The 16,040-nt window shown below is 37.5% G+C and overlaps 1 protein-coding gene across 1 annotated transcript; it reads right to left on the bottom strand.

Moving 5' to 3' along the window:
• Positions 1–24: 24 nt before the first annotated feature.
• srms (src-related kinase lacking C-terminal regulatory tyrosine and N-terminal myristylation sites) lies at positions 25–15,274 on the bottom strand. The gene is made up of 8 exons (XM_079801831.1): positions 13,472–15,274; positions 9,991–10,112; positions 7,337–7,503; positions 6,263–6,410; positions 4,272–4,430; positions 2,110–2,291; positions 1,877–2,033; positions 25–1,119 (listed from the first exon to the last, which is right to left on the bottom strand). Exons 1-8 carry the CDS (start codon positions 13,816–13,818, stop codon positions 920–922), a joined length of 1,482 nt encoding a protein of 493 aa, XP_079657957.1. The 5' UTR covers positions 13,819–15,274; the 3' UTR covers positions 25–919.
• Between the last annotated feature and the right edge of the window lie 766 nt (positions 15,275–16,040).

A 16,040-nucleotide genomic window follows, 5' to 3' on the forward strand; every position in this document is an offset into this window, starting at 1 on the left:
GGACGACAATGACACAAGTTGAGTAGGCTAAACAAGCATTCTTTATTGTTTGAGGTTAACTGCTTTACAGGCTACCAGCATGCTTGCAAATTTCTGGTCAAACGCAAAGACGGGTTACATTTTAGGCAAACAAATGATCAAGAAACTGCCGAAACCTGTATACTGAAAAAATACTTTATTTACAAGAGTTATTTTAAGAATTCATTTTGTATAATCCATTGGAAGACAACAGACTTTTGACATGGATGTGATTTCTACGAAACCGATCATGAGGAAACCTACCCAGGTAGTTTTTGTCATATGGCTTCTGTGTTAACCACAGTGTTAGTTACACAACCGTGTACCTGGTAGAAAACAGTTATTTGTGCAGCCTGCCTTCACATAGGCTAAAGACACTCAACAGTTATAACTTAACGGCCGTAGTTTTCTCACCGTCCCGACACCTGTCCGTACACTGGCAGAGGAATCTTTTGTAAACAAACTCTGATATGAAAACATCAGATTAAATAATCTCCTGTTCCTATTGCTACAGAAACTGAATGGGCCAGATCAACTCTAGCGCAAAATAAAATTAAGTGCAGGGCGAATGATGCATATTACTGAATGATGCATAACAGTGCTCGACTTCTTGATCCACTGATGATCAGGAGTCGCTATGACAAGCTACAGATGATCTGGCCCTGTCAGATTAAGATGATGCAAGTTTCCTCTTTTACAATTTCCGTTCCTCTCCTCCACTCTCATGGTATCTTTTATACTCTTTAAAGTCCTTTAACAAGCATTTATTATTGCACATAACTTCATTAACATAAGCAATCAAAAAAGTCTTATGTTCACTTTTGTCCATGCAAATCTTTTCTCCATTCTCTTTTCTGTCCCACAAAATCTTGTGTTTCAGTCCACCTCTTCTCCTTGTGTTCTACACCTCAATGGTTTTGAAGTAGAGTCTGGAGTAGATATTGTCCAGCTGACTGTGAAGGGCGTGGAACGAGGGCCGCTTGGAAGCCTCCGCGTGCCAGCATTCCATCATAATGCGGTAGATGTTTGGGGGGCAGCGATTTGGACACGGTAACCTGTATCCTGACGACAGGATCTCCAGCACCTCCTTATTATTCTTCCCTGTGGGAAACAGAGAGTGACAAATGTATAGAAGATATATACACTACCGTTCAAAAGTGTGGGGTCAGTAAGACATTAAATTGATCCAAAGTGACAGTAAAGACATTTATAATGTTAAAAATGTTTCTTTTGAACTTTCTATCCATCAAAGAATCCTGAAAACTTATTACAGTTTCCACAAAAAGCACAACAATTTTCAACATTAAAATGTTTCTTGAGCAGTAAAATCAGCATATTATAATGATTTCTGAAGGAATTCAGCTTTGCCATCATGGGAATAAATTAGATTTTAAAATATGTTAAAATAAAAACCAGTTTTTAAACCAGTAAATTGTAATAATATTTCACAACATTGCTGTTTTTTTTTTTATCAAACAAATTAAGCCTTGGTTGAATCAAGGGCGTCTGTGTTAATGCTTCTCATTTACTTTGAATGGGTGATGTCATGCGTTGCCGAACTGAATTGTGGGCTGCACTGCATCGCGCCACTGGCAATACTCGCAGCGGAAGTTGACATTTTTTCAACTCTTCAAGCACCAATGCAGGCGTCAGCCAACCAGACCGCCTATGCAAATACCCTAGCGCAGTGTAATGTGATTGGCTGTTGTCACTATGATGGTCGTGTCAGCACCAAGCTTCAGACACGCCCTCCGTCAAGCATCTGAATGCAGTGTAAGAGACCCCAAACTTTGAACTTATAAAAAATGGAAGGCATTTATTGTTTCTGGAAGAAAACTTTATAAATAGAGACCCATACCATCATACGGCATCTTTCCACGTGACATCATCTCATACAGCAGCACTCCAAAAGACCAGACATCAGATTTGACGGAGAAACGCTGGTAGAGAGCAGCTTCTGGAGCCGTCCAGCGCACAGGAATCTTAGTGTTTCTGCTAGCTGTATACACACTATCCTGCACACAAACACATAATTACATACTAAGCATCAGTTTTACATGCATATTTCCATCTTTGACATCCAACCATTACCTTGATGATGCGAGCCAGACCAAAGTCAGCCACTTTACACACCAGGTCCTCTCCAACCAGGATGTTTCGAGCTGCTAAATCTCTGTGGACAATGTGTCGATCTTCCAGATATGCCATTCCTTCTGCTATCTGACCAGCCATGTAGATCAGGTGAGCGGAGGTCAACACCTGACCCTCCGGTGCTACAGGAAGAAATGGGCGGAAAAAAAAAAGAGTTGCTCTTTGGGAACATCAGTGAAACAAAAGGGTCCAAATGTCTGAGACCACACTGAAAATGTGGGATTCTAAATATATTTTATATCTGGAAATAAACAGGAAAAATGTTTGAAAAAATATTGCAGATTCAGTTTCTCTAGGCCAATAATAAAAAAAGCATTAATAAGTGACACTGATCATGTGACTCATGTACAGAGAGAGTCGAATCAGTTTTTTTTTTGTTTTATTAATTTAATTCGCTTTTATGTAAATTTTTGTTGTTTTTTTTTGCAAATTTGTTGTGCTTTTTTATTATAAATATTGCTATTCATATTTATGTTTATAATATTTATAATAAATATTAATTAAATATTTATAATATTTATATTTATGTTTTAGTTATTCTTTATTTACAGTTAATAATTTCAGTGCTTTTAGCTAAAACCTATTTCAGTTTATTGCCAAAGCAGCATTTCTAATATTTATTAAAAAAGTTATTTTTCAGTAAATATATGCAATTTATTTTATTTCAGCTTTATTTCAATTAACAGAAATGTTTTTAATTTTACATGTTTTAATTTTAGTATTAGTTAATGATAATAGCCCTGGCTTTGGATTTCATTTTGTGGATTTCATGCAGCTCGAGGCATTAAAGCAAAAGGGGAAGGTAACAAATTCAAAGGCATTCTGAAACATATTTAAATTTTCAATTCAACTTTCAGTCAAAACGTTATGCTTAAAATATGATTTCAGTTCAAGGAATGATGCATTAACCCTTTCATGCATGAATTATTTGAATCAATGTTTGGTTTTACTTTTAAACAAGTGAAAAATCATGCCATTATTATTATTTTTTCCCAATATATTTTATTTTGAGGGAGTTACATACATATCTGTCCACTGCAGTGGACACCATGCATCAACGGTATAAAAAGTGATTCAATAGAACTCAGTGTTTGGTCTGAAAAAAACCCCTTTTGTTTTTAAAACATTTTCTAAGAGCAAATGGTATGAATTCACTTAAGAACATTAAATAACAACAACAATAGAGAGGACATTTGAAAAACACATCATTCTAGGTCTCGAAATGTAACGTTGAATGTGACTGACTGAATGTGAACTCGTTAAAACAATTATAACCAGTATCATACTTAGTATCATTTGATTTATATTCTTCCACCAATTAAAACTAATAATAAAATAATTATGAAATATATAAAATAAGTATATGCCTACACTTTTATATGACCTAATAATTAAATATAGACTGTAATAATATTACTGTTTAATAAAACTATTCGACTCAAATTATAATCGTAATTTTAACAAAAACATAGAAAATAAGGTGGAATGTAAATATAGTCAAATATATGTATTGTCTGTCACAGAAAATAATATTATTAAAATCTGGATAAAAGTACTTATTTGTAACATCTTATTAAGCTGAAAAATATTTTTGTTCCTGTCTGGTTATCTGAGAATAAAAGGATTTAACACTTATTCCTGAGGTACTTTGTGCATCTCCTCTTTCCTCCTCCATTTTTAATGTATGATGCAATATCTCAAAACAATAAGGAGATACAAATCCAATAATTCAACACTTTGGGGGTTTGCCACTTAGTGTTTGGGACATGGTACTAAAACTTAAATGGTTCAAAATGGCTTCCAAATATCGGTCCACTATAGTGGACGCCATGATTGACAGGGTTAATTCACAGAAAAGAAAATTGGTTCACAGAATGATAGAAAAGAGTTTAGTGTCAAGGATATAAATACTTTTGTGTTTAATGACTTCATGTACTTTTGTACTGTTGAAAGTGTTTGTGAGTGCAGATGTGATCGTCTGATAAAAGAAAAAAATGCAATGCACAAAATACCAAGCCCATATACAGTAATCTTATGCAATATCATATAATAAAACATGCAGGTGCAGTGAGTGTAAACCATAGTGAACAGGGAACACTTACAAGAAAGGTATGATTTGAGACTTCCTTTAGCCATGAGCTCTGTGACAATGTAGACGGGCTCTCCTCGTGTGCAGAGAGCCAACAGCTGAATGAGTTTCGGATGGTGCAGGTTCTTCAGTGCGTGGACCTCCTTCACAAACTCATCCACCTTGGTGTCCTCTACAGGGCAGAGTAAGAGTTCAAACACATCAATAATCACCGATATACATTTATATATTTTATGAAAAGCCATTTGTGTACAGACAATGATCCTTTTTTTAGGGTTTGATGCAGATCCAGATGATGGACAGTGTTTTGAAATTGAAACAAAACCCAAATAATTGAATTGAAAGTCATTTGTGGGCAAGTTTGAAAACGAGAAGGTTCATGTTATGCATTTCAAATACATTTTCACGTCCTCGTATACTGTATGTCTTAATATTTGACATAAAATATTTAACTTTAAGAATGGAAATCATATTTGTTAGTTTTCCCTTATCACAACATCCCTAATAAAGTATTGTGCTTTTTTAAAGGCTCCTAATTTTATTTTGGAGACTCCTACAATAGGTTTACATGCATCCAAGGTAAAAAAAACCCACTTGAATTTTCTCATAATATACGTTGCTGTATCATGTCTTTTCTCAGTGTCTGAAACATTTCAATAAAGTATTCAGTTTCTCTAAACCCCTCCTTTCTGAGAGCCTACTCTGCTCTGATTGGTCAGATGGGCCAGTCTGTTGTGATTGGTCTACTCTGTTCTGATTGGTCAGATGGCCAATCAAATACGCGAACCTCACATACTTTAGAAAATCCAGCCTTTAGTTGATCATGGTACACATTAGGCTTGTTTGAGATTAGCAAAATCTGCGCAGAACCGATCACCGGTGATCAGCGCGAGATGCATGCCGGTTAGAAATGTGTCCGAGGGCGGTCCGCCTTGCTCTGATGTCATGCTGACGTGTGTCAAAAAACTCTCGCGAGCGAAAGGCGGATGTGTCGGATTCTGCAGTCGAGCGCAGTTGCTCTCCACCGACTGCGCTGAGCAAAAGCATGATGGGAAACGACTTGCTGACGACACAGCTTAATGCTCATTGGTTTAAACAACCGTGATGTATGGTTCTTTTTTTAAATGTTTGATTTTAAAACTCTGATATCATGTTTTTATGTGTGAATATTCCCAAACTCTCTAACAAAGGAGATCTCTCTGTGGGTTATGTAATTGTTGTCATATTTATAATAATAATATATATTAAAAAAACATGTATGTAGGCCTAATTAAAGTAAAAATGATTGATAAACATGTCTTTCGAATGGAAATAAATAACAAAAATGTTGGGTGTCTTGTTCATAATATTTATTTTCATATAAAAGTAACAGAACTTAAATTACATCCAGTTTATCAGCAACAAAGCGCACGAGTGTGAATCCCGCGATACCCGCCTTTGATCTCGCAGGTGTCTGATCCACTACGAGAAGAGAGAACTGTCCGGCTTGCCTGCACTTTTTTCACTCCTCCCCTCACTGCAGCCGCCTAGTCTCGGCTGAATTTCAGGCGAGGCGAGGCGAGGCGCATATCAAACAAGCCTATTGTCACAGTTGTAAACACGCTTCCTCTGGACTTGATACACAGTGATACGAACAGTAATGATGGCCTGATCCTTTGGAAAAACAGCATCTTCTTGACAACATGAACCAAACTCTTCCAGTTTCAGATACAACTACAGTGTTTGAGGGACAAAGTAGATGCTGTTTGCAGGCAGCCAATGAAAACCATAGGGTGGCATTATGCAAATTTGATATTCATTCTTATTTTTGCTTTCCTTTGTTTTACAGTCCTCATTTTTACTTTCAGTCTTTTGTAATATCCCCTTACAAAAGGACTTAATTATGATCCAGGAAGACAATTTTGGTGGTGAAAACAACAGCACAAACATTAGTATTAGAGATCGATTTGACAAATTTTGTGATGTTTTGTGGTATTAGTTGGTTTATGTAATATGATGTCACACCTTGTTTGAGCATCTTGATGGCCACATTCTGCTTCTTTGTGGTCCAGACAGCTTCCCAGACCTCTCCAAAATGGCCTTCCCCCAGCTTCTTGAGTAGCTGAAACTCCTCCCTCGGCCGCTCCCATGGCTCCATGTCAAATAACTCCCTCTGCACGTAGACAATCATGGTTACAAGAGATCTCTTCCTAGAATCTCTCCCCTATATCACATGTTGCTCTAAACACAGAGTGCCATGTTGACCATAAAACTAGAGAGATTAGAGAGTGAGGCAGAAGAGAAGAAAAAGGAGACGGAATGGAGGCAATTTGCATTTCTAAAAGAGTTCACTAGGAAAGCAAATAACCAGAAGACTCCCACAGACGAATCAAATATGAACATACTAAATGTGCTGTAGTATGTTTGACTGTTTAGAAGGGACAAAATAAGCCTTTAATATTGCGACAATTTATTGTTTAAATAAAACAAGTGCTACATTACATTATGTAACTACATTACACATATGTCAGATGTGCAACTTGAAATCTAGGACCAGTAATTGAATTGTCACAATGAAAGAGTAAGAAATGACAGTGACCGTGATAGTCACCTAATCAGTGTCTTACATCATAAAACATAATCAAGTGTTCATATCAAGTGTTCTTAGTCACAAAATAAAAAGCTTGTAAACGTGAAAACATAACGACATGAAATACAGGAAGTAAGAGGTTGCTGTGCTATTTGGCGCTCTGTTATTCAGCCTCAGTGTCTTCCTTGAAAAGGAGGAGAGAGGAGCGGACGATCACCACAAGGCCAAACCAAGACAGAGCACAAGAAAAAACAAAACAACTCTTGTAACGGATTTCTATGGAAAGCCACTGATTAAGATGCAGGACTCGAGATTAGAAACCCAAAGCAACCACTGCAGGCAGACCATGGGCCACTTCTCCAGAAACAGACCGCTTCTCTATAGGACTAATTAGATCTCTAATGCAGAAACGATACCAATTTATAAGCATTAGCTTCATGAGAGCAAAAAGTGAAGTCTAAAATGAAGAAGTGTGTGAATGTGTGTAATACATATTAAGAGTGTCATACTTGCTGTACGCACGGCTGTTCTAAGGGGCATCCCAGACTTCTGGAGTTTTGCTGGTAGTATCTGATGAGCTCATCCAGAGTGCCAAAAGAGATCTTGTCGGATACAAAGTAAGCACCAATAGCTGAGCGATGAATACGGAAATGGAAGACACTATTTTCACTTCTGGCTGTGAAGCAAAGAAAAAAACACGGATTTTCCAACATAAATATTTTTGAAACATTTTCTTTTGAAACCCTTCTAGGGTCCTCGGGGACTTTTCTGACCCCAAAGGACATTTGCTCAAAAAAAAAAAAAAAAAGAGTTCCTTTTGTCCAAAGGGCATGAGACTTTGTACGGTTGTCAACACTCTAGATCTACAAATAAAAAAATATTGATTGATATCTGTTTTTATGTTCGTATGACAAAAAAAAAGTCACACTCAGGGTCTTAGAAAATTGACAAAATTCATCCTCAAAAACAGAAACAACACAGAACACGCATACAGAAAACAATTGGCACTCTTCCAACAATGCATAAAACATCCACAATGCAAACTGATCATGCTCTCTCACACACACACACACACACACACACACACACACACACACACACACACACACACACACACACACACACACACACACACACACACACACACACACACACACACACACACACACACACACACACACACACACACACACACACACACACACACACACACACACACACACACACACACACACACACACACACACACACACACACACACACACACACACACGCACGCACGCAAGTGTAGATTACATTTGTAGAATTATAAGAAAATCAGATGTTTGAAATAAAGGATAAACTCTAAAGACTCAAACTTTTCTCTTGTTCAGGTTTGATTCTAATCATAATGTAACATCATTGAAAAAAATATTTTTTCAGTACAAATAAATGCTAAACTCTGACAAAATCAATTAATTTCAATTGTTATAATTGTGATTTCATAACATTTAGACATGAATCTAACTGAAAAATACTTGTGAAAAGATGTCTTTCAGTCAGTCAAATAGCACATAGCAAATAGTGGAGCTCTACAGCCATTTACTGGTAAAAGTCTTTATTTATTTATTTTTTAACTGTATTTTCCAAAAGATGGGCAAAAATCTTATACTAAACCATGTCAAATTATCCATGTTATCCCCACGAATGAAAGTTAGAAATTTGGGTCTTTTATAAAGTGAATTTTATATATTTAAAAAAAAAAAACTGATTTTGTGTGAAAATCCATTTCATTTTTTTTTTTTTTTACATTTATTTATATAAATGATAAAATTATTATAAATACTCCAAAAACTGCACAGATGTTGAGTAAAAACATTAATAATAATTGTTTTGTTACAAAATTACATTTTGTTGCCTGGGGTCTGTGGAGACCCCAAAGACCCTGAGTGTAATTCCCAAACGAAGACCGTACAAGGTTAAAGACTCTCTCCATTTTTAACCCAGTTTGTTGTTGTTGAGATTGATTGCTTACATCGTCCCAGAAGCTCCAATGATGCATGTATAAAGTAATAATTTAGGAATGTAATATAGTATAAATAAATCTCTTATCTTCTCATTAAATTATTTTACAATAATTCTCATCTCATCAATCCCAGCAGTAGGCCGGTTTAATCAGACAGCATTTTATTATATGTAGTGCTGTGGAATCGATTAATCATGATTAATCGCATGCAAAATAAAAGTTTGTGTTTACATAATTCCAATATACATTATAATCATACACAGTACACACACACATATATTATGTAAACACCATTTTTTTTGTGTGGATGCGATTAATCGCTTGAAAGCCCTAATTGTATTATATTATATATCACAGCATTAAAGTAAATCATATGGGCCTATTGTATTAGTTTTTATTATATTATTATTATGTTATTCCAAGTAAAAAAATGTTTATTATGCTTACACTGTAAGTGACATGAACAAAACAGAATTAAAACAGAATTAATCGCAATTATTTCTATGCCTACCCAGCAGGTAGATGTTACTGAAGCTGAATCCCTCTGTTTTATGACAAAGTAGATATGATATCTTCAGAAATGTAACAGGAGACTATTTTTTTTTAACAATGCTCAAAAAAATGATTGCATATTTTAATATTTTATATCTGGGACACAAATATAAGTGAAATAACATTGTTAGTGGAGGACTTTAGAAGCATGCTATCAAATAGGAAATACTGTGTATAATCAATTTTTACCAAGATTAGTATAAACCTGCTACTTCAATGTTCCGCATATATTTTGGCTATTATGAGGGTAAAAAGCACTACGCTCCTATGGAGACAGAAAAATGCTTAGTCGGTTGTACATGGATGACCAATATGGTGTTACAAGCTGTGGGGTAGAGAGAGAGAGAGAGAGAGAGAGAGAGAGAGAGAGAGAGAGGATGGAGGATAAGCAGAGAATGGATATCTTATGCAGAAAATAATAAGATTGATGAAGTGGAGGCTGTTGTCATGCAGATCAGACAGAAAATGCGAGATGAGAAAAGAAAGAAGATGAGAATGGAGATGATTTTCCTCTGAAAAACAGAGGAATACGGACAGGCAGTAGGTCTCCAGGCATTCCATCGAAAGCGTGCGTGTAAGAGAGGGAGAAGAAATAAGGGAACGAACCTGAGATAGTATATTCATCGCTGTGGCTCTCACTGATCCTCACCAGAAAGGAGCCCGTTTTATTCTGCGAAGCCAAAAGCAGCTTCTCAGCCTTTTGTCTGTTTATATTCCCATAGTACCATCTGTAAAGCAGACACACATAGCATAGCTGAATACCTCAATGAATGAATGAATAAATAAATACTTGTCCAGATCATATTTTACAATAAATAATTCAATTCAATTCACATTTATGTGTACAGCGCTTTTCACAACACATATCGCTTCAAAGCAGCTTCACAGAAAATGCATGCGTCTACATTACAATTATACGCTGACAAATATTTATTTCTATGTCATTGTATTGTCATTCCTGCTGTAATTATGTCAGCATGCACTCACTCCAAATTTGAGATTGTTGTATGAAAATATAGATCTGCCATTTGTTTTATAAAGACAAATATAACAAAGATTTTCAACATAAAATATGATTCTTCAATATATGTTATGAGCTGTGTAGGAACGTTCAGAAATTAGCCTGACAATATAATTGTTGCCTACACTAAGAACATAAGCTCATATTTATTCAAATGAGAGAAAGAAATGGTTCATATTTTGCCCACATTAACCACGTTCAGCTTCGTACAGTAAACACTGTGGCTCATTCAAAGTGTTTCCATTTTAAATATGGGTGCGGCAGGTGCACATGCTTGTTTAACACAATCCCATGGTGCTTCAGTTTCAGTGAAACTCAGTCAGGTGACAGGTGCACTAACACACACACACACGTCTGACGTAACAACCCGTTACCTGTCAACACTATTTAGGAGGTCTTTATAGGGAGGACAATCGACTGACCCCATTATCACAGCATCCACATAGTAGTAAACGAAAACAGCGCAGAGCTCATTGTTCACACAGGACAATGATAAAGGCCACTGTGAATGAAACGAGACAGACAGTTCCAGCATATGAACCGTCCTTGGCTGAGCTTGTGTAAAACCCAGAGTAGGTAACTGCTAATTTCAAAAACAATATTTTGGACTATCGATCTTATTGTTGATCTTATTGAGTGAATTATCTAATGGTTTACAGGGTCTATTGTAGCCTAATGTCAATTAACTAAAGACATTAAAAAACACTAGAGGTTTTAGAGATAGAATGGACTGGGTATTTTCCCCTGTGTGCAGGTTGTTGCTGTTGGCCCTCCTTGGTTGAAATCACGTTACGAAAGTCTGGGGCCCTGAGAATTGTCACCACCTTTCTCCCCTCTAGTGACGGCCCTGATAATGAATATAATTAAATCTATTCTACTATTCTACCTGGACGTAGCGCCAGAAACTAATCACAAAGGAAGCTTGCAAGCAGTGTACTGTTGCTATGGTTACCACTTCTGGCTGCTTGCAATATATTCTTTAAAAAACATTTTAAACCCTTGTCAAAACGTATGTATATGAGAAAGGAATGTTTACTAAGACACACCAACCTTTTGTTTTGACTTAAAGGGACAGCTCACCCAAAAATGAAAATTAGCCCATGATTTACTCATACTCAAGCCATCCTAGGTTTATATGAGATTCTTCTTTCAGACGAACACAATCAGGGTTATATTAACAAATGTCCTGGTTAATCCAGGCATTATAATGGCAGCCCAAAATTTGAAGCCCCAAAAAGTGCACCCATCCATTATAAAAGTAATCCACGTGCCTTCTGAAGTGAAGCGATGCGTTTGTGTAAGAAAAATATCCATATTTAACACGTTATAAAGTAAAATGTCTAGCTTCTGCCAGACTGCCTTCCTTATAAATGATAACTGACGCGACGTATGATGTAGCGTAAGCGTTTTGAACTGCGAGAGGCGTTACACTTTATTCGTAAGTTGAATACGGAAGGCGGTCCGCCAGAAGCTAGATATTTTCCTTTATAAAGTTTTAAATATGGATATTTTTCTTATAAAAACCCATTGCTTTGCTTCAGAAGGCCTTTCCCAGACAACAATATAGTGTCTGTCCAGATCCGGCCCACATCTGGTACGCATTGGTTCCACATGTTTATTAACCCTCCGGAGCCGTGTGGAGTACTTTTATAATGGATGGATGCACTTTTTTGGGCTTCACATTTTGGGCTGCCATTCACTGCCATTATAAAGCTTGGATTAGCCAGGGCATTTTTTTTTTTTTAACTCTGATTGTATTCGTCTGAAAGAATGTTATATACACCTAGGATGGCTTGAGGGTGAGTAAACCATGCTGTAATTTTCATTTTTGGGTGAACTCTCCCTTTAAAATGAAAATTATGTCATTAATTACTCACCCTCATGTCATTCTACACCCGCCTCGGACGTGAACTCACGAAGCACCACGACGCATACACGAGAACAGGACGCAGATCCGGCGTTCGGGAATCCATGAAATGCACACTTTAGCCCCATTTTGAGCACTACGCCGAGACCTAAAGCACGATCAATGTAGAATTCAACAGCTTAGATATGGCGCGTCTTCCTCTGCTTGTAAACAAATCTCCTCGGTTCTGGGTCATGTGTCCGAACGCCGGATCTGCGTCCTATTCTCACGCATGCGTCGTGGTGCTTCGTGAGTTCACGTCCGAGGCATACACGGAAGACAAGAACAAGTTGGATAAAGTCGTTATTTTGATTTTTTTTTGCGAGCAAAAACTATTGTCGTCGCTTCGTAAAATTATTGTAGAGCCACTGTGGTGAGATGGACTTTGTAACTACGTTTTTAGTGCCTTTTATGGGTCTTGTGAGTGTGTATGTACTGAATGCCAATGGAGGCCTTTCTCAGCCATCAGCTTTCAACAAAAATATCTTCATTTGTGTTCCGAAGATGAACGTCTTATGGGTGTCGAACGACATGAGGGTGAGTAATTCATGACATAATTTTCATTTTTGGGTGAACTAACCCTTTAAGGTTCAAGCCTTAAAAGAATAGTTCACCCTAAAAAGAAAATTCTGTCATAATTTATTCTCCCTCAACTTGTTCAAAACCTGCATGCGTTTCTTTCTTCCGCTGAAAACAAACTAATATATTTTAAAGAATGTCAGTAACCAAACAGTTGATGGTCCCCATTGACTTCCATACTATTTTTTCCTACTATGAGAGTCAATGGAGACCATCAGCTGTCTGGTTACCAATATTCTTTAAAATATATTTTGTGTTCAGCAGAACAAAGAAACTCAATAATTCTGGTGTAATGAATAATCAAACAAAATCTTATATGTTAATGAAAATCTGAAATGCAATGTTTCTGTGACGTCTAGCAAAATAAAATATTAGCCCAGTATGAAAACAATAGAAGGCTAATTGGAAAATTCAACCATTGACACGTGTCTCAACTGTAGTAGCCTAGAGTCAAGCTCTGCATTCAACTCTAGGAAAAAGTGGAAAAGACTGGTGGCTGACTATTATAGAATGATGATTTTCCATAAAAACAAACAAAACATCGAACTAATCTACATATAAGAATGATTCTCATGACTTACTTGTAGTTAGCGAATTCATCCTGTACTAGGGCCACATAATTAGCAGGGACCAGTCCGGACTGCAGGGATCCCGTCAGCTTCTTGGCAAATACATAGTCTCCCCTCTTTTCTATGACAGACAGTTTGTCCCCTTCTTTCACCGTCAGCTCTTCCTCACTGCGGGCTTCAAAGTCGAAAAGAGCCGCGTACAGCTGCGTCGGCTTCTTCTTCGGAGCCGGGACCCGGATATCACCTGAGACGGTGCGGATCTCGGCCGGGTGAGCGATGTTTGGATAGTAAAATTCGGGCCATATCCAGTCCCACAACCTCTTCAGGCATGGCATGCAGCTGCGACAACACTTCTCCATCCCAGCCCTTTCCTTCTACGGACTCCAGCGTAGCTAGAATATTTGGCAGCTGTCCACCAAGCGAAACGGTAAAAGAGGAAAATAAAAGAGGTGTGCGGGTCCCTTACCGATGGTGACAGACCGTCCGTAGCGATTCTATATCGGGATCGCCTTTGTTGAGCTAACGCACTGGCCGCGATCATAGCGGAGGATCAGGTGAAACCGGTTCTGTTTCGGGATGGATCACAAAGGTATGCGGAAAAGACATGTTGGATGTAGCTCAATGAGACATTAAGACGAGGAGAAGATCGATATTGTGGTTGACGTGTGCCTTGAAGAGCATCCTCTTTTCATCTACATCTAGGCTCTCTTTGTGCATGGCGCCCCTCGATCTTCTCTCGTAATGACCGTTGCAGTGCGCCGCAGCATTTGTGCCTCTACCCGCTCCGGAGCAAAACGCTTCGCAGTGTGTAAACTTGGCTGCACGCGACACTTTTCTCCTGTAGTGCGATCATCTGTTCACTAGGCAAGCGCACACTTGGAGATGGAAACCATGTAACCATTTATTTATAGATTCGCCTTTACTCCTTAAACGTAGACTCGTACATCTTCGAAACTATTTGCATTTATTACAACACGTCCCTCCTGCTGTGAGTGACTGACTCATTTGCGTGCATATGCCTCAAACGTTTTGCTACTCGGAAAATAACACTATTGTATTATTTTTTCCACTATTATTATACAGGATGGGTGACAATTTACATGACTTGTTTTAAATGATTGCTCTATGGTTCATCGACATTTATGAATGACGCAGATAATATTGCATTTCAAATAGGCTACGGTAATAATATTCAACCAAAAAACTATTATCATATGACATATCCCCTTCAGCCAATAACATTTAAATCTATGTGCCATGTGCTTGACGTTGATGGCAACAAGGAAGTGAAGGAGACACATGTTAGGCCACATGGTGTGTCAAGGCTCCAAACCTCAGTGAGTTCATTTTAGACTAGGAAACAGTCTACGCTGATATTTTCTGTGCAGCTGCACTATTATTCTTTAATAGCAGGCAGTATAATAGCCTTTTTGTGTTTGTTTTAGGTTGATGTTAGTAAGTTTTATAAGAAATCAGAAAATGAGGTAATAGTAAGTAGTAAGAAATGAAGTAGTTGAGGATCACAGAGGATAGAAGCACTGAAGCAGCGAGGTGAGGGCAGAGATGATGAAGATAAGTCCCAGACACCAGACATGTTGGTACATTATCCTATGCCAGTTTGGAAGTGATCCATCCTATAACCAGAGGTCAGGAAAGATGGGCCTCACTACACTGACAAGCAAATGCTCCAAAAATGACGACTAAACGGGTCAAAACGAAGTTATGTACGGAAAGTGTAGGATACAATGAAAAAGAAGAGTCTTGTTGAGTTTCACTTATGCCACAATCAATGATTTTGAATTCCAAGAAAGAAACAGTTTCAAAAAACATGAAAAACATTAAGACCTACTTTTCAGATAGTGAAAATGCATTGAATCGTTCTTATCAGTTATAAATTATGCAACCCTAAAAAAAGATTGAAGGTCAGATGTAGAAAACTAGAATAAAAAAAAGATTGTATTCTTAAAATGATGTAAAATATAAAGTTCTATCATGACAACTCTCAGGAAGATTTTTAGCATGGTACACTGTAAAAAAAAAAAAAAACAGGTCTCCAATTGAACATTTTCTAGTGACCGATCACAACTACATTTTTCAGTTGGCTAAATTGAATTTCTTGCATTTTAATTGTATTAAATTGCATCAATTCACAGAAATTCAATTTGGCCAACTGAAAAATTTAGATGTGATCGGGCACTAGAAAATTTTCAATTGGAGACCTGATTTTTTTTTACAGTGACAATGTTAATGTATTTGGTCTTGGCGGAATAGATCTGCTACGCCGCTACTGCTGATGATTAATTCTGTTGTTATTGCTGCTGCAGAGCAGGTACGGTAACTTGCTACTGTGAATAAATACACGACAAGCTGCTGTTAGCAGGTAAGACATGCTGCTGCACAAATAGCATTTATCAATTATCCCATAGCAGATCTATACAGGTGGAGCTGGGGACGAACTCTAACTTCCCAGTTAAATGTTGAGCAGCAAGCTCATTGGCTGCAGATGCAACATGGACCATCAGCTGTGTCAAGTAGTTAACATTGTGATTATCATCAGCTTGCATTAAGGACCCATCAGCCC

This window comes from Gobio gobio (genome assembly GCF_949357685.1).
Source record: "Gobio gobio genome assembly, chromosome: 21".
NCBI lineage: Eukaryota > Metazoa > Chordata > Actinopteri > Cypriniformes > Gobionidae > Gobio > Gobio gobio.

Coding starts and splice junctions, on each gene's coding strand:
- srms (XM_079801831.1), bottom strand. CDS start 13,818: ATGGAGAAGTGTTGTCGCAGCTGCATGCCATGCCTGAAGAGGTTGTGG. Junction 4,431..6,262: donor CATCAAGATGCTCAAACAAG/GTGTGACATCAT, acceptor TCTGCCCTGTAG/AGGACACCAAGGTGGATGAG. Junction 1,120..1,876: donor TGGAAAGATGCCGTATGATG/GTATGGGTCTCT, acceptor TGTTTCCCACAG/GGAAGAATAATAAGGAGGTG.